This window comes from Antechinus flavipes, chromosome 6 (genome assembly GCF_016432865.1).
Source record: "Antechinus flavipes isolate AdamAnt ecotype Samford, QLD, Australia chromosome 6, AdamAnt_v2, whole genome shotgun sequence".
NCBI classification, from domain to species: domain Eukaryota; kingdom Metazoa; phylum Chordata; class Mammalia; order Dasyuromorphia; family Dasyuridae; genus Antechinus; species Antechinus flavipes.
The window spans coordinates 245,772,049-245,791,108 of NC_067403.1; the positions used below are offsets into that span (position 1 = coordinate 245,772,049).

Consider the following 19,060-nt stretch of genomic DNA (forward strand, 5'->3'; position numbering starts at 1 on the left):
TTAAATAAGAAACAAAGACAACTTGGTGAAGATTCACTTAGGAACTCTCTCAATTCCTGGAGAAATAGAAAATTAATAAGGAAATTCCAGTACAAATAAGAAAAACTTTTAGGAGGACATACTCTTAGGAACACTGAAAATTTAAGCAAAGTACATTCATATCTATCATATACAAAACCCTTGCCAAAAACAGAACTATTAAAAATGTTTAACAAAGAATGTCTTGAATAAAGTAATAATTTGAGAAATTTCTGAGTTTCACTGTATGACTGATTGAATATGACCATCTCCCCCTTCCCTTCCCTAGCACAAAAACCTAAGTTGGGATTTCATTCTACATTGAAGAAAAATAAAATTACTTTTGATTAACTCCAACCTTTACTTTATCTCTCCAAATAAAAGTACATTTGAATTCCTCATAGTTCAAAGGTTTTGTCAAAAGTTAAATCACTCAATCATCCTGAGGTAGTTAAATGATCTAGTGAAAAAAGAAATTTTAGTCTGAAGGCAAGATTTGACAAAAAACATTCATTAGATGTGTAGCCATGGCATATCACTTACTTCTGTTTACATCAATTCTCTCAAGTGTAAAATAAAAAATAACAAACAAACAATAGTAATGAGCTGTGATAAAGATCAAATGAGTTATTATTTGTAGAGCCTGGAAATAGCACAGTACCTGATTCTTAATAATCATACATATATAATGCTTATTTCTTTTCCTTCCTTCCTTCCTTCCTTCCTTCCTTCCTTCCTTCCTTCCTTCCTTCTTCCTCCCTCCGTCCCTCCCTCCCTCCCTCCCTTCCTTCCTTCATTATGGCACTGTAATACAGAGTCTAAGAGATCAACCAAGCAGAAAAGGCATTGAATTGGCACTTATGGTAAACTGGGCCTGTTGCCCATGGAATGAATTTTGTGCAAATTGGACAAGAAAAAAGTGGAGTCAACAACATATCATGTACTGTTGCAAATATTTAAGACCTAATAAATATGTATACACACTCAAGGAGGAAAAATTGTTCACCCACAAGTCACTGTCCTTTCAATTTTAACAGACAATAAATACCCATAGTACAATTAGAGATTCTAAAATACTTCAGAAAATTCAATGAATAAATTGTGCAGTGAAATTAGCATAATTAAACTCAGAATTATTACCCATGATTCCATCTTTAAAAAAATCCATAAACATTATTTTTAAAAGTTTTCAATAGAAGTGGCTATATAAAATACTTATAATCTCAAAACATTACCAAAATAATTTTAAAAATATGGACACTATATCTATATCTATTAGAAATAGGAAAAAAGTGAGCAGGAAAGTGTTGCAGTAGGTAATGCATTGAGCCTGAGATCAGAAAGACTCAGATTCTTAAATTCAAATATGGACTCAAACACTTAGTAGCTGTGTGACTATGTGCAAGTCACTCAATTCTGTTTATCCAAGTTTCTCATTTATTAAAAAATGGGGGGGGGGAAGAATTAGAAAACAAAGTGACTAACCACTACAATATCTTTGCCAAGAAAGCTATAAGAAAATGGGGTCATAGAAAATTGGTCAAAACATGAAAAGGCCTGAACAACAACAAAAGGGGCTGAAATTCATTCTTATGGAAGCAAAATGAGGTCCACATCATCCCTGTCATGATGCTTGTTACTTTAGTTATCTCAAAGATGCTATCAATTAAGCTACAGAATTTTAGCTTGTTTTCTAATATTTATCACAATTAAAAAAAAAAAACTATTCATTTACCTATTTTTGAGAGAGACTGGAGACTCCGGACTCCAGGATACATCTTTGTTAAGCCGCATGGCAGCTTGCCAGCCTCCTTTATTTCTCCCCCTAACGACCAAGGACTTTGATTGATCCAGACTTTGATCCATAGTGGGCATACAACAATTGTTTTTTGATTGATGTAGATAATACAGATAATATGTTCTTCATAAAGAAATTGTGCTTAGGGAAAATAATGTGCCTGAATAAAGGACTACAAGATTATAGGATGAACCAAATCTTTTCACATATCTATTTTAAAATATCAATTTAGTATCTTTATATAGCACTTGGTATGTAATTAAACAATTATCCATTTTCAGAAAAAAAAATTAAATGCTAAAACAACCTAAAGAAAAATAACCTACCTATGTAGTAACCACTCTCAAAAAAAAGTCTAGATTTTTATTTAATTTTTTTTAAAATTTTATGTTATCAAAGGTGATTTTAAAAAGACATAATGTCAAAATTAAAGCTGAACCTCTGGACAATGAGGGATAAAGTAACATCTATTCTTTGTTAATCCACAATTTGATCACTTTTTTAGATATACAAGGAATAATGAATGCAGTTTTTCAATCACTTTCCTTAGTGCATTTTTCACTTCTTGGTTCCTCAGGCTGTAGATCATAGGATTCAGCATGGGGATCACTATTGTATAGAACACTGAGGCCATTTTATCTGTGTCCAGGGAATGATTTGATTTGGGCTGCAGATACATAAAGATCAATGTCCCATAGAAGATAGTAACTGCACTCAGGTGAGAAGCACAGGTGGAGAAAGCTTTGCGTCTTCCTTCAGTTGATTGGATCTTCAGGATGGCAGTGGCAATATACAAATATGAAATAAGAACTGTTAGCAAGGAACTGATCATGTTAAACCCAGCAAAGATAAAAATCAAAATCTCTTTGAGACTGGTGTCTGAGCAAGCAAGCTCCATCAGTGGCACATCATCACAGTAGAAATGATTGATGACATTAGAACTACAATAGATCAAGCGAAAAGTGACCACAGTATGGAGCAAAGAAACTGAAAAGCTGTACAAGTAAGGACCTGTTACCAGCTGTACACAAACCCTCTGAGACATAACTACCATGTAGAGAAGAGGATTGCAAATGGCCACATAGCGGTCATATGCCATCACAGCAAGGAGAAACATCTCAGAAATTAGGAATGTAAGAAAAAACCCTAGCTGAGTTGCACAAGCATAGAAAGAAATTGTATTCTGTTTGGTCAAGAGGGTTGCCAAAAACTTGGGGGCTATTGAGGAAGAGTAACAGAGGTCAACAAAAGCCAAATTACTGAGGAAAAAGTACATGGGGGTGTGAAGTCTGGAATCTAATCGAATGAGTGAAATCATGCCCATGTTTCCTACCATTGTCAGAATGTACACCACAAAGACAAACACAAAGAGGACAATTTCCAGTTCTCTATCAAGAGAAAATCCCTGAAGAATGAATTCAGTTACTATGGTGTTATTTCTTCCAGCCATCTATTCCACAATTCGTTACTGAAAGAAAACAAGAAACAGAAATAAAAGAAGGTATCCAATGACATTTCTGTGAGCTTGAAAGTTTTATCAACTACTACTTCTTTAATATGACATTTTCTGGGAGAAGACAGATGTATTACAATTTTTCAGAAAAAAAAATTTGGGAAGTTTTTGCCAATTTATGTAGAGGGATGAAACTCTGAAAAGGTATACTTGAATCTGAGATTGCAAAGCTTAAGGCTAATTACATATACAATGGTTCTCAAACTTTTGTTTTCATTATCTTTATCCTGTTAAAAATTATTGAGGCTCTCTCCAAAGCGTTTTTGTTTATCTGGGTTATATTTATAGACATTTACCATATTGGAAACAAAAACTATTTTTGAATTTGTAGATCCTCTAAAAGGGTTTTAGAGATCCCCAGGGTTCTCTAGACCATACTTTGAGAATCACTGACATATGTGATGTGAGATAATGGCTTTATAAGCATATACTTAGATGATATGGTAATGTGATGGTTCCCCTCATGATTGGGACTTGCAGAATATGTGGTAGTGAGGTAATCATAGGCAAGAGGAGGAGAGAGGCTGTGGAGACTCCGGACTCCAGGATACATCTTTGTTAAGCCACATGGCAGCTTGCCAGCCTCCTTTACTTCTCCCCCTAAAAACCAAGAACTTTGATTGATCCGGACTTTGATCCTGAGACCCTCCAGAGAGTTAACCCAGGCTTTACAAATTTGGGAAAAAATACCCATATTCTCCCCATTTCCACTAAATATATCAGTGGATTTCATCAGTATCTGTTTCAAAAGTCTTGTATAAAAAATTATGGCTTATTTGTGTTGGCATGTCTACACAATGGGAGAGGGAGAAAGAAAAGTTGGAGCAGGAAGGAAACTATTGTGCATAGACATGAATCAATATATTAATGGCCAAATTCTATCAATGCAATAAAAATATTAATCAGATCATATAAGTAATTTCATTCAATATATGCTATGAATGTTTTCACCTAATAGACAAAACAATGTTTGAGATCACCCAACTCATCTATTGATACAATTTTTCCTTTGATCTTTGTGTATACATTGAAATTCACCAGAAATCACAAAAAGCTATTTCTAAACAACATATAAATCTTGTCAGAGATTTTAGAGGACTAAGAGAATTAAACAGTTGACTAAAAATTCAGAATAAAATTTATGGGGATCCATCTAACTTTATCTTAGGATAGTTTTTCTTTGTTTAATATTATTTTTAATTTTAGAAATATCATGTTCTGGGAGAAATTTTCATGGTCTTGATATCTGAAAGGGCTGTTAATGGCAAGTATACATACCAAGTATAGAGAGTAGAAATGGGATGAAAAAAAGAGATGAAAGGAGAGCAGTGCTCTTGGGGTACTTCCCACCCGGCTGTTCACAGTGATCTGTCTTTGTTTTTAACTTAGATGATTATTCTGAAACAATACAAACAATGGAAACTTACAGTCCAGTAAGAAAAAACATTCATTCTGGAGACTGATATATAGAAGAGAGGATGGAATATTGAATTTTAAATCAAGAAGAGCCAAGTTCCAACTTGCCTAAGACATTTATTAGCTGGGTGACCTTGTTTAAGTCACTTAAATTCTTGATGTCTCAGTTGCTGATTATTTTTTTATTTTTTCTCTATAAAATGAGGGAGTTGGACTGAATGGACTCTGATTTAATGATACTATGAGTCTCTCTTTGCTTGGGCAAAAGACCAGCTTCATTACAAATATGTGTCACTAGAACACCTTCCCTAATCATTAGAAATACTTTTTGATTTCATATTTTGCTTTGTTTTTTCCTTATAAGGATGAAAGTAGAATAATATATGATAAACAAACAGAGTTGTATTAGTTGTGTCATATCTAAAGAGATACAAGATGATGTAAGACAATATGGTACATAGATGAGGGAGGTGAGGAAAAGGCAGAGTAAAGAGAGATCTGAAGTTAAATGTCACATATGACATTTACTAGGTGTATGACCATGAGAAAATTATGTAACCTCTCTGAGCACTACCTGACTTGCCTGTAAAAAGGAAACTAATGTTTGCAGTATGTAATACTACCTCACAGGGTATTAGCAAGACTATTCCATCTGAGATAGAATTCTCTTTTCCCTGGGAAAATAGTGATGATATTTATGAAGACAAGGATGAGAATGATGATTAGGGTTTATAATAATATATAATTATACAATAATATTTTATATAATTATTATTGTTATGGTTTTTATTTCAAGGAGCATTAAAATGCCTTTAAAGTTTGTAAATCACCATTGTGTATGTGTTATCTCATATGATTCTCACATTATTCCTATGACATAAGTGTCACTATTACCCCCATTTTTCAGATAAGAAAACTGAGAATACTATCAACTATTTCGTGAACTTTAACACCTTATATAAATTCCCACCATTATTATTACTCTCCACAACTTCCAATTTTGTGTCCTACAATCCTGCAAAACTACTGTTTATGGTTTAGTGATATCCACTTGTTGCTTAGATGTAGGATTATTTATCCAGTACCCAGGAAAAAAAAAAGAATTCTTTTTCTTTTTCTTGTGCTATGACAATAAAGCAAGCATGTGTGCAACCTATTCTATTGCTATCTCCTAGAATTGATTCTCATCAAATTTGTGGGATTTTTAAAAATTTATTATCCTTTCTATTTCCTTCTAAACAAGTTCTCTTCAACTTTCATCAAAATTTAATTCTAAGAAATGATGTGTTAATAGTTATCTAGGTTCTTAATATAGTTCTCAGTCTTGCTTTTCCAGATAAGCAAAAGGAACTGCTATCTCTTCCTAAAAGAAGAATGAGCCAGATAATATAGAGGTTGCTAGAGTAAGGATCAGGAAAATCTGACTTTAAATTTTATATCTAAAGATGCACAACTTAGCAGTCTCTCTGAATTAGATCCTCCATGTGCAAAGTCAAGTTAATAGTATATGCAAAGACTACCTCACCAGGTTATGGTTATCTTCCAAGGAGAAAAGTTATATATGGTATTTTTAAAGTTACTAAGGACAGAACTAGGCAGAATAACTCGATAACTTCTTTTCTTCTCTATCCACAAATGCATATATGAAAATTAAGAAATTAAGAAATATACACCAAGAAATATATAAGAAATATTCTGTATAGATTGTAAAATAAGGGTTACCTTAGGCAGACATCTAGTCAAATTTCTTCATTCTACAGATAAGGAAACAAAGGTACTTGGAAATGAAATCATCTGTTTAAGGTTATACAATGAAAACCTGATAAAGCTCAGTTTGAACTAAACTTCTTTGACTCCAAATCTTTGATTGGACCATGTTTCACTGCCTCAAGGAAATAATTAATAATCAGAATGGTGAAGAGTCTTGAGATCATGCTATATGAGAAAATCCAAGCTAAAGTAAATGGAAATGTTTAGCCTAACAAAGTGAAGACTTGGTGGAATATGAAAGCTTTGTTCAAGTATCAAAAATGCTTCATTTCAAGAAATTCTAGATATTATCTGCTGTGCTTAGGAGACAGAACTGGGCTGTTAAGTTGGAAGTTAATGAAAGATAGATTATAGTATTTTATATGGAAAAAAATAATAGAACAAACTAAAAACAAAAAGAATAGAAATTTTCTTACAATTCAAACTATTCCAAAATCAAATAAGCTGCCTTGGGAGATAGCTGTTTTGTTTTGATTTTAAAAAATGCCAAACAGCCCTTGAATTCAAATAATTATTTTGGGAAAATTTATGGGGATTCTTGTTTAGAGTTAGATTGTCTTTTTGTTTTCTTCCAAATTTGAGATTATTTGATTTTCTGATATAGAGAACAGAGAAGGATAAGTGTATGTATCTATGTAAAATGAGTCATCCTACCTGGTCATCGAAAGAACCTTTTCCCTGGATGTGTCCATGGGGTCATTTCTTTTGTCATATACTAGAATAAGCCTGAATGTATATATGTACCTTGTTCATCCATGTATGTATGCCTATGATAATTGGATTCCCTGTCCCTTAGGATATAATTGATTTTCTTGCTCAGTCATAATTATTCTAAAATTAGTATTAGGGAGAATACTTTTAAGGAAAATTGGTAATATTTGTTACTATCAATTCAAAAACAAAACAATACTAAGGCCTAAAGAGAGAGACATTATAGAAAACAATCCTCAAAATAGAGATAACTTAATGTTTTGCAGCTAACAATAAACAATGGATTCTTTTAGGACATTAGAAACTGTCATTACAAAATTATGGGAATGGTGACTTTCTCAAGAAGTAAAATTAAGACTAGCAAATCACACTCCTACATTCTTTATTCTTTAGAAGCACTTTCTTTACAACATTTGTATAAGGGACATAATACAAAGATCTTGTTCCCTCCCACAACAATTTGTTTCATCACTGAGGAATAGTGGAAGTAGTAAATTCTGGAACACTGGAGATTTTCCAACTTAAGTGGACACCCATTTATCAATGATACTACAAAATGGATTCCTGTAGAGATATTGGTGCTACAAGATATCCTCTAAAGTTCCTTCCAACTCTGAAGATCAATGATTTCAAGCCAAAACTTGAAAGGACCTTAAATGGTGGAGAATGATATCTAGAGCTTTGTTGTGGGTCCTATCTTCTCTATCTTTTTCTGTACATCATTCCCAATAGATTCAAGCAGTATCTCTAAGAATATAGTCTAAATTATTCTCAGCCTCCCCCTTTAAAATTAAAATAATAATAGCATCTATTTATAAAATTGTTATAAGGATTAAATGACATTCTATGAATGAATACAAGAATACCACATTTATTATTTTTTTTATTTCAATGTGTGTCAAGTATTGTACTAAGGACTGGGAATTTTGAAAAAAGGAAAGACAATCTCTATCATATATTATTTTAAATTCTAATAGAGAGAGACATCATATATTGGAAATGGAGTCTTACAAGACACATTTCATTCTCCAAAGTTGTTGAGATGAGATTGGTGAATGGGATGATAGGTGAATCTATCTTCCAAACCCTTAATGGAACAGACATGAAACAGAGTTGATTTAGTTATAGATGACATGAAGGGGAGAAGGGTATAGTAAAGGAAAGGTGCCATAGCAAAAATAAGTATAATAAATGAAAACATATCTGGGTCCTTGCTAAAATAATAGGGAATTATCATTAGTCAGTAATTAAGGCAAAAAGAACTTAGGGCATAATTCAAGGTAGTGGAAGGGTTCAAATATCCAGAGTATTGTTATTTGCCTTTTTAAATAACTGCTCTTCATAACTTCTTTCTCTCTTTTGAGAGCACCATCATTCTTCTAGCCAGAGAGATTCAAAACTTTGACATAATTTTTTTTATGCTAAAGTTGACTCTAAATTTGTCTTTTCCTTCTTCCTGTTTCCCCAGTTCAGTCAGATGTTCAGTCATGTTGATTCCATCTAAATAATAGCTTTCAATAATATTTATGGACAAAAATAGCCCAAGTTTAAAAATACTCAAAAGGAAGTGGTGAAGTGTATTATAGGAAAGATTAGAATTAACACATTACACCAAAGGAATTGTGGCAAAGAAGGGAGTGTAAGAGATGACATCAAAGAAAAGCATGAATGTAAAAAAAAGTTTGACTATTCACATGGAGAAGGTGAGGAATGAGCCATAGAAAGTGGAAAAAATAATCTATTGTCATAAATGTAATGTCAAGAAATGTTCTGAGCACATCGGGTATATTCTCTTTAGAGAACTTAAGAGAAAGTATGATCAGGTATTGCATACACTGAGCAGGCATAGAAAGGAAAGAGAGGAAAGAAGACTTTATTAAGGTCCTATTATGTGTTGGGCATTTGTTGGAATCCTTACAAAGTGTTAACTCATTAGAGTTGATAGAGACAATGATTATCTAATTTAGCATGGTTCGGTATGATTGATCTGATCTTACAAGGAGATGTTATGGGTCAGAACTTGAAACAAGGTACTAAGTGGAACTGATAGAAACAATGCTTGTGTTCATACCTTTAGAGAGCTCATATAAGCAAGAAGCTCTTAGGGCCAAAGAGCACTCTGGGAGGAAGCCCACAAGTCCACTCTTGGAGGCAGAGTCAGTTTCATTCCAACTTTCATCTTAGTGCTGGCTGGAGATATTTGGAAGAAGAGAAGCCGAAGCTGGCAGAGGCAAAAGATTAGTGGCAGGAACTCTTGGAAGCAAGCAGACAGATCTCTAAAAAAAGCTAACTGGGCCCAAGGAAAGGGATAAGAAATAAAGGTTTGAATTTTATCAGCTGGCTGTATTTGGAGTGATTATTACTCTGAAGCGAAACTAAGGCTACCTCCAGAAAACTTCCCCCAAGAAACCTGCTTCTAGAGAACCATCATATATTATATAAAAAAGAAGAACATCACATTTTGGCATCTGAACATGGGGCAAAATCCTCATTCCAGTGGAAAAGTTCTGATTCTGATTCTACTGGAAAAGCCTCTGATTCTGGTCCAGTGGAAAAGTCTCCTCAACTCGGAAATTAGGGTGAGTACAACAAAGAAATTTTGCTAAAAGAGTTAAAGTAGAATTTCAGCTAAGATGCGACAGATGTTTAGAAAACAGCCTTCTGTTTCTGTTCAAGGAAAATGTTTAGAGAGCATTGTCAAAATTATGAAAAGCCAAAGTTTGATTATAATTTTGCAGCAGATTACTGAACTTTTAGAAACTGTAAAGTACATATGTCCTTGGTTCTCTATGGAAAAAGAAATGGATCCAAATGAGTGGAGATTAGTAGGAGAGAAACTGGGTGAATACTACAATTCTAATCCAAACTCAATGGCATGGAAATTAATAGGAGAGGATCTTTGTCAATTTTGCAATAAAAATGCAATTTTCAAAGACATACTTAATATATGCAATTTAATACAACTGGCTATAAGAAATTATTTAAGTGTTAAAATGAAGAAAAAAAAGAAAGAGCAAGAAGGGGAAGTGCCAACTATACTAGGTGAAAATGAGGAAGAATCAGATAAAAATGGAGTTAAGTACAATTTTGAGTGTGATACTTCACAGCAGGAGAAATTAGATCATTCCACATCTTATGACCCTCCTCCCTCAATTGACCTTCATGGCTAGAGGGAGAGGGAGTAATGCAATCAGAACCTCTTATTGAGGCATCTCCTATGAAGCAGAATATGACAAGATTAGAAAAGGCATTAATTAAGACAAAAAATGAAGGAGAAGACATATCTAATTTTATAAATGTATATCCTGTGATTGAAAAGCTTGACTCTTCAGGTTAAAAAGAGAGAAAATACACTCCTTTTAATATGGAAAAAATTAAAGATTTGAAAAAGGGATGCACTTTTTATGGGGTTACATCATCTTATGTTAAGATGTTACTTGATAATTTGTCTTATGAAATCTTAACCCCGAGTGATTGGAAATCCATAGCAAAGATATGTTTAGAACCTGGACAAAATTTTTTGTAGCTTTCAGATTTTCATGAATTATGTAAGATTCAAGCCCAATGCAATAGGCAAACAGGAACTATTGTACAAATCGCCTTTGACCAACTAGCTAGTGAAGGTCAGTATGGAGAAAATTCAGAACAGATTTATTAACCCATATCAGTGCATGAAAAAATTTCTAAGGCTGCAATAAAATCTTGGGGTTCCCCCCAGGACAAAAAGATCGAGGGGAAGCCTTCACAAAAATATAGCAAGGTCTCAATGAACCTTTTGCTGATTTTGTGGGACATTTGCAAACAGCTGTAATAAGAACCATTGGAGATAATGCTGCCACAGAAATAATGACCAGACATCTGGCTAAGGAAAATGCCAATGAGGTTTGCAAAAGAATTATATTGGGACTAGACAAAGATGCTCCTTTAGAGGAGATCATAAGACACTGTGCCACAATGGGCACAAATGCTTATTATGCCCAGACTATGATGAACATGGGAAGACAGGCTCCCTCTTGGCAAAGGACTTCTAGAGAAACTTGTCAATGTTTTCAATGTGGAAAAGTTGAATATCTTAGAGCTCAGTGTAGATATAGAGATAGAGTGAGAAGACAGGATGAGAGAAAACCCAAAACCCCATTCCAAAATGCCACAAGGGCTTCCACTGGGCCTCAGAATGTAGATTGCTCCAAGGAAATGAGAGGCAGAGTCCAGCTCCTAGATATCATACAAAAGACAGATGGGGCATGATAGCAACTGAGGTTACACCCAGAGAGTCTTTAGATGTTCAGGACTCTGATATGATCAACCAACAAAAAAGCAATCAGGATTACAGTTGGGGAGAATAAAAAATCCAACAGAGCAGTGTCCAGTGCAAACAGATTCAATGTAATTACCAGATAGTGGTAATAACAAGTGGTAAATAGAAGGGAATTAGATAGATTAACTGCCTGGGAGAGAGGGTTTGCTTGTATTTTTACAAATGGAGAAGGAATCAGATAGGTGCCAATGAGCTGTATTTGCCTTGTCCATCAGAGAGAAACAGAAAAAGAGAAAAACTTCAAAACAAAGGAGAAGATTTAAGAAACATCTGACACTGAAAGAGCATGGCTGACAGTGAGACTGTTGAAGGAGCTTTGAAAATCTTCAGGAATCATTGGATTCCCTAACTCAATGATGAGACTATTGCAGTACTTCAGAGCTTACAGGAATTATTGGATTCCTGGTACATGAACTAATGGACAATGAATTCCTTTTGGACTATTTCTAGGATGTATGGACGTGTATAATTCTCATGTTAATTCATGTTATTTGTTACATCACTACTAGTCCATGTTATATTGCTATGTGCTTATATAATTATGTGTAATGCCTCCCATATTGGTGGATTTATGTATATCTGCTTCAAGTGAGCCCTTTCAGAAACCCTCTAATCTGATTTGATTTCCCATTTCTGTTGGTGTTTTCATCTCCCTTCCTGAGATGTCAGGGAGGGCATGACCACCTTCTTTTTATGGTGTTTTCACTTCTTTTTTGAGCAGTCAGGAAAGGCATGATCACCTTCTTTTTGGGATTCTCACCTCCTTGAGAAGTCAGGGAGGTCACGACCACCTCATGTTCTAAATCAAAAGAAAGCGGGAGATGTTGGAATCCTTACAAAGTGTTAACTCATTAGAGTTGATAGAGACAATAATTATCTAATTTAGCATGGTTCAGTATGATTGATCTGATCTTACAAGGAGATGTTATGGGCCAGAACTTGAAACAAGGTACTAAAATCAAATCACAAAACAAATAAGAAAGAAATTAAAGAGGTAAATAGAATATTAGAAAAATTAGGTATGATAGATCTCTGGAGAAAACTGAGTGGTGACAAAAAGGAGTATACTTTCTTCTCAGCAGTTCATGGAACCTACACAAAAATTGACCATATATTAGGACATAAAGACCTCAAAATTAAATGCAGGAAGGCAGAAATAGTAAATCCTTTCTTTTCAGATCACAATGCAATAAAAACTACATTCAACAAAATGTTAGATATAAATAGACCAAAAAGTAATTGGAAACTAAATAATCTCATTTTAAAGAATGATTGGGTGAAAGCAAATTATAGACACAATTAATAATTTCACTCAAGATAATGATGATGAAACATCATATCAAAATTTATGGGATGCAGCCAAAGCAGTAATAAGGGGAAATTTTATATCCTTAGAGGCTTACTTGAATAAAATAGGAAAAGAGAAGATCAATGAATTGAGCCTGCAACTTAAAAAGTTAGAAAAAGATCAAATTAAAACCCCCCAATCAATTACTAAAGTTGAAATTCTAAAATTAAAAGGAGAAATTAATAATATAAAAAGTAAAAATACTATTGAACTAATAAATAAAACTAAGAGTTGGTTTTATGAAAAAAACAATAAAATCGATAAACCTTTGGCAAATCTGATTGGAAAAAGGAGAGAGGAAAATCAAATTAGCAGTCTTAAAAATGAAAAAGGAGAACTTTCCACTGATGAAAAGAAATAATAAGGGGTTACTTTGCCCAACTTTATGCCAATAAATTTGATAACCTAAGCAAAATGGATGACTACCTCCAAAAATAAAGGCTTCCCAGATTATCAGAGGAGGAAGTAAATTGTTTAAATAATCCCATTTCAGAAAAAGAAATAGAACAAGTTATTAATCAACTCCCTAAAAAAAATCCCCGGGACCAGATGGATTCACATGTGAATTCTACCAAACATTCAAAGAACAATTAGCCCCAATGCTTTATAAACTATTTGAAAAAATAGGGAATGAAGGAGTCCTACCAAATTCCTTTTATGACACAGACATGGTACTGATACCTAAACCAGGTAGGTTGAAAACAGAAAGAAAATTATAGACCAATCTCCCTAATGAATATTGATGCTAAAATCTTAAATAAGATATTAGCAAAAAGACTACAGAAAATCATCCCCAGGATAATACATCATGATCAAGTAGGATTTATACCAGAAATGCAGGGCTGGTTCAATATTAGGAAAACTATCAGTATAATTGGCCATATTAATAATCAAATTAACAAAAACCATATGATCATCTCAATAGATGCAGAAAAAGCATTTGATAAAATCCAACATCCATTCCTATTAAAAACTCTTGAGAGTATAGGAATAAATGGACTTTTCCTTAAAATAATCAGAAGCATCTATTTAAAACCAGCAGTAAGCATCATATATAATGGGGACAAACTGCAACCATTCTCAATAAGATCAGGAGTGAAACAAGATTGCCCACTATCACCATTACTATTTAATATTGTATTAGAAATGCTAGCTTTGGCAATAAGAATTGAGAAAGAGATTAAAGGAATAAGAATAGGCAATGAGGAAACCAAGTTATCACTCTTTGCTGATGATATGATGGTATACTTAGAGAACCCCAGAGACTCTACTAAAAAAATTATTAGAAACAATCCACACCTTCAGCAAAGTTGCAGGATACAAAATAAACCCACATAAGTCATCAGCATTCTTATATATCACTAACAAAACCCAACAGTTAGAGTTAAAAAAAGAAATTCCATTTAAAGTAACTACTGATTGTATAAAATATTTAGGAATCTATCTGCCAAGGGAAAATCAGAAACTTTATGAGCAAAACTACAAAACACTTTCCACACAAATTAAGTCTAATCTAACCAACTGGAAAAATATTAAATGCTCTTGTATTCAGCGAGCAAATATAATAAAGATGACGATACTACCTAAATTAATCTATTTATTTAGCACTATACCAATCAGACTCCCAAAAAAACTACTTTGATGAACTAGAAAAAATAACAACAAAGTTCATATGCAAAAACAAAAGGTCAAGAATTTCAAGGGAATTAATGAAAAAGAAATCAAATGAAGGTGGCTTAGCTGTACCAGACCTAAAATTATATTATAAAGCAGCAGTTACTAAAACCATCTGGTATTGGCTAAGAAATAGTCTAGTTGATCAATGGAACAGGTTAGGTTCAAAGGACAAAACAGCCAATAACTTTAATAATATAGTGTTTGACAAACCCAAAGACCCCAGTTTCTGGGATAAGAATGCATTATTTGACAAAAATTGCTGGGAAAATTGGAAATTAGTATGGCAGAAACTAGGCATTGACCCACACTTAACACCATACACCAAGATAAGGTCAAAATGGGTTCATGACCTAGGCATAAAGAATGAGATTATAAATAAATTGGAAGAGCATAGGATAGTTTACCTCTCAGACCTGTGGAAGAGGGAGGAATTTATGACCAAAGAAAAACTAGAGATCACTATTGACCACAAAATAGAAAATTTTGATTATATCAAATTGAAAAGTTTTTGTACAAACACAACAAATGCAGACAACATTAGAAGGGAAATAATAAACTGGGAAAACATTTTTACAATCAAAGGTTCTGATAAAGGCCTCATTTCCAAAATATATAGAGAATTGACTCTAATTTATAAGAAATCAAACCATTCTCCAATTGATAAATGGTCAAAGGATATGAACAGACAATTCTCAGATGAAGAAATTGAAACTATTTATAGACATATGAAAATATGCTCCAAATCATTATTAATCAGAGAAATGCAAATTAAGGCAACTCTGAGATACCACTACATACCTGTTAGAGTGGCTAGAGTGACAGGGAAAGATAATGTGGAATGTTGGAGGGGATGTGGGAAAACAGGAACACTGATACATTGTTGGTGGAATTGTGAACACATCCAGCCATTCTGGAGAGCAATTTGGAACTACGCCCAAAAAGCTATCAAACTGTGCATACCCTTTGATCCAGCAGTGTTTCTACTGGGCTTATACCCCAAAGAGATACTAGAGAAGGGAAAGGGACCTGTATGTGCCAAAATGTTTGTGGCAGCCCTGTTTGTAGTGGCTAGAAGCTGGAAAATGAATGGATGCCCATCAATTGGAGAATGGTTGAGTAAATTGTGGTATATGAACATTATGGAATATTATTGTTCTGTAAGGAATGACCAGTGGGATGAATACAGAGAGGACTGGTGAGACTTACATGAACTGATGCTAAGTGAAATGAGCAGAACCAGGAGATCATTATATACCTCAACAATGATACTGTTTGAGGATGTATTCTGATGGAAGTGGTTCTCTTTGATAAAGAGAGATAATTCAGTTTCAATTGATCAAAGATGGACAGAAGCAGCTACACCCAAAGAAAGAACACTGGGAGATGAATATAAACTGCTTGCATTTTTTTTTCTTCCCGGGTTATTTATACCTTCTGGATTCAATTCTCCCTGTGTAACAAGAGAACTGTTTGGTTCTGCACACATATATTGTATCTAGGATATACTGTAACCTATTCAACATGTAAAGGACTGCTTGCCATCTGGGGGAGGGGGTGGAGGGAGGGAGGGGAAAAATCGGAACAGAAGTGAATGCAAGGGATAATGCTGTAAAAAATTACCCTGGCATGGGTTCTATCAATAAAAAGTTATTAAAAAAAAAAAGAAAAGAAACAAGGTACTAAGTGGAACTAATAGAAACAATGCTTGTGTTCACATCTTTAGAGAGCTCATATAAGCAAGAAGCTCTTAGGGCCAGAGAGCACTCTGGGAGGAAGCCCATAAGCCCACTCTCAGAGGTGGAGTCAGATTCATTCCAACTTTCACCTTAGTTCTGACTGGAGATATTTGGAAGAAGAGAAGCTGAAGCTGGCAGAGGCAAAAGATTCACATAGCGGCAAGAACTCTTGGAACCAAGCAGAGAGATAGACCTCTAAGAAAACTAACTGGGCCCAAGGAAAGAGATAAGAAATAAACATTTGGATTTTATCAGCTAGCTGTGTTTGGAGTACTCTGAACTGAAACTAAGGCTGCCTCCAGAAAACTTCCCCCAAGAAACCTGCTTCTAGAAAACCATCATATATTATATATATCCATCCCCTAGTCCCTCCTACAATTCTCTGTATACACCAATTATCGAGCCAACACAGGATAGTGGGAAGGGCCATTTTCCAAGTATATGCTTATAGAGTATTGTCCAATCGGTAATTAGCCTTAAGTGCTTGATTGTCCGGACCTCAGTGCATGAACTCATGAGTTTCAGCCCTCTACACACCAGAGTGTAAAAATGTTTTGTTTTTTTTAACCTATGTTATATAGAATATCCAGATTGATCATAATGTGAATGATTATGATCATTAATGATTAACAATTAATGACACTTAAAAGTCATCTAGTTCAATTACTTTATTTTTACACATAAGAAAACTGAGTTAAGTGGTTTATCCAAGATCACACAGGAATTTAATGGAAGAACTAGGATTTTAACTTAAGTCACAAGGCTCAAGTCCCAACATTCTTTTTCATTGCCCTATACCACTTCTGACACATCAACGAAATCAAATAAATTAGTATATTTCAGAAGTAAACTCGGTTAGATCCATTTCTTTTTTTTCTCCCAGTATAGACTCTATTTAGTAGGATTCTAATCAGCATCCCTACCTTAACCTATTTCCTATAGAACACATTATCTGTATAATTGTCAAAATGACTTTCCTAAAGCATACATCTGATCACCCTTTAAAAGCCCCCTAAATCTGGCTTTGGCCATTTATTATATGTGGGATCCTGAACAAGTCATTACATCTCAGTTTTTCTTAGTTTTCTCATCTGTAAAATGAAAATGATAATATCGTTTCCCTCCCAGTATTGTTGTGATGACCAAATGAAATAACAATTGTGAAGCACTTAGCACAACATTTGGCACATAGTAAGTATTACAGAAATGTAAGTTGTTGCTGTTGTTCTTGCTGCTGCTGCTACTACTACTACTGCTACTACTACTGCTGCTGCTGCTGCTGCTGCTGCTGTTACTACTACTACTAGTATAAGGATAAAAGACAAAGCCTTAAGTAAGCTTTTAAGACTTGGCAGTATGGCTGGTTTATACTTTTCTAGGATTATTCCAAATTACACACTCATTACAAATCCCACATTCCTGATAAATTGCCTTCCAAAATTTGCCTGCTTAAAGTTTTCTCCTTCATCAAGTGAGAGAGGTTTGAGAAGCCATATCATGCATAGTCATCATGCTTCCAAAAGAGCATGTTGGCAGATAGCTAATATAGTTTGAAGATAGCCAGTTCGCCCCAAATCCATCAGTGGTCTACCCCAGGCATAGAAAGACTTCCCACAGTACACTGGGCAGATGAGAACACTGTTCCAATGATCTTAAATACGGCCAACAGATGCTACGGAATGATTAGACCTTTGTCAGATATTGAAGACACTGAGGTCATCCAGTGTATCTCAGGCCATAATCCACCTTGATTTTTGTCTTACCACTGAAGTTTGATGACTCTGGAAGTGAGAATGAAGCTGACAGCTTTGTGTAACTATGCCTCAATTAAATCTTATTCACACATTAGTCCAGAGATTATCTTGCAATGTCACTGATTCTCTTTAAAAATGAAGGATGAACAACTCTTTCTTCATCTATTTTTTTTTCATTCTTAGCTCAGGTGCTTCCTATCCCATGAATCCCTCATAGACCATAACCTCTTACATTCTTTGTTTTTTTTTTCACCTCTTCAATTTTCATAAACAAATCCCTTTTGTTGTTTTGTTCTCACAGAAGAAAGTATGATTTTTATAGAAATGGATTGTTTCTGTTTTGACTTTGTATCCAATGCTTAGTAAAGTCTATAGTAGAGTCTTTTAATTGAATTTAACAAAAATTTATTAAACAACTATTATCTATCAGGCATGTTTTCTATATTCAGGTGATACAGTGACAAAAAACAAACAAACAAAAAAAACACTACCTTTGCTCTTAAGAAGCTTGCACTCTATCAGGAAAAATGATATTTACATACAAAAATACATATAAAATAAAATCACCTTAAATTAGAGGATCCAGAATTTGGAGCTGGAAGGGATGTTAGGAGAATTAGGGAACTGATTCCCACCCTTCATTGTACCAGTGAATAAACTTAAGACCAAGAGATTTTTACTTGTGCAGAGTTACACAGCCATAAAGTATCTGAGGAAAGGTTTGAATCTAATTCTTCCTGACCTAAAAAGCTATTTGCTATCTATTATACCACACTCTCTAATTTTAGAGGGCACCAGGATCTGAGGACAATAAGGAACAATCTCATGTTAAATGTGTCATTTGACCTAGTTTTGAAGAATGGAGTTAAGGAATTAGGACATACCATGCAATAGGACAGTTTTTCCAAAGAGCAGAGTCTGATCTAGTTAGAATATAAATGGTTCTTTAATGCCTTGATTAAATTCTATTCAATGGACATTTGTTGCATAACTGAAATGGG

The 19,060-nt window shown here is 34.2% G+C and overlaps 1 protein-coding gene across 1 annotated transcript; it reads right to left on the reverse strand.

Moving 5' to 3' along the window:
- Positions 1-2,221: 2,221 nt before the first annotated feature.
- Positions 2,222-3,266, reverse strand: LOC127540587 (olfactory receptor 1038-like). Its single transcript, XM_051965369.1, has one exon. It carries the CDS (start codon positions 3,264-3,266, stop codon positions 2,310-2,312), a length of 957 nt encoding a protein of 318 aa, XP_051821329.1. The 3' UTR covers positions 2,222-2,309.
- Between the last annotated feature and the right edge of the window lie 15,794 nt (positions 3,267-19,060).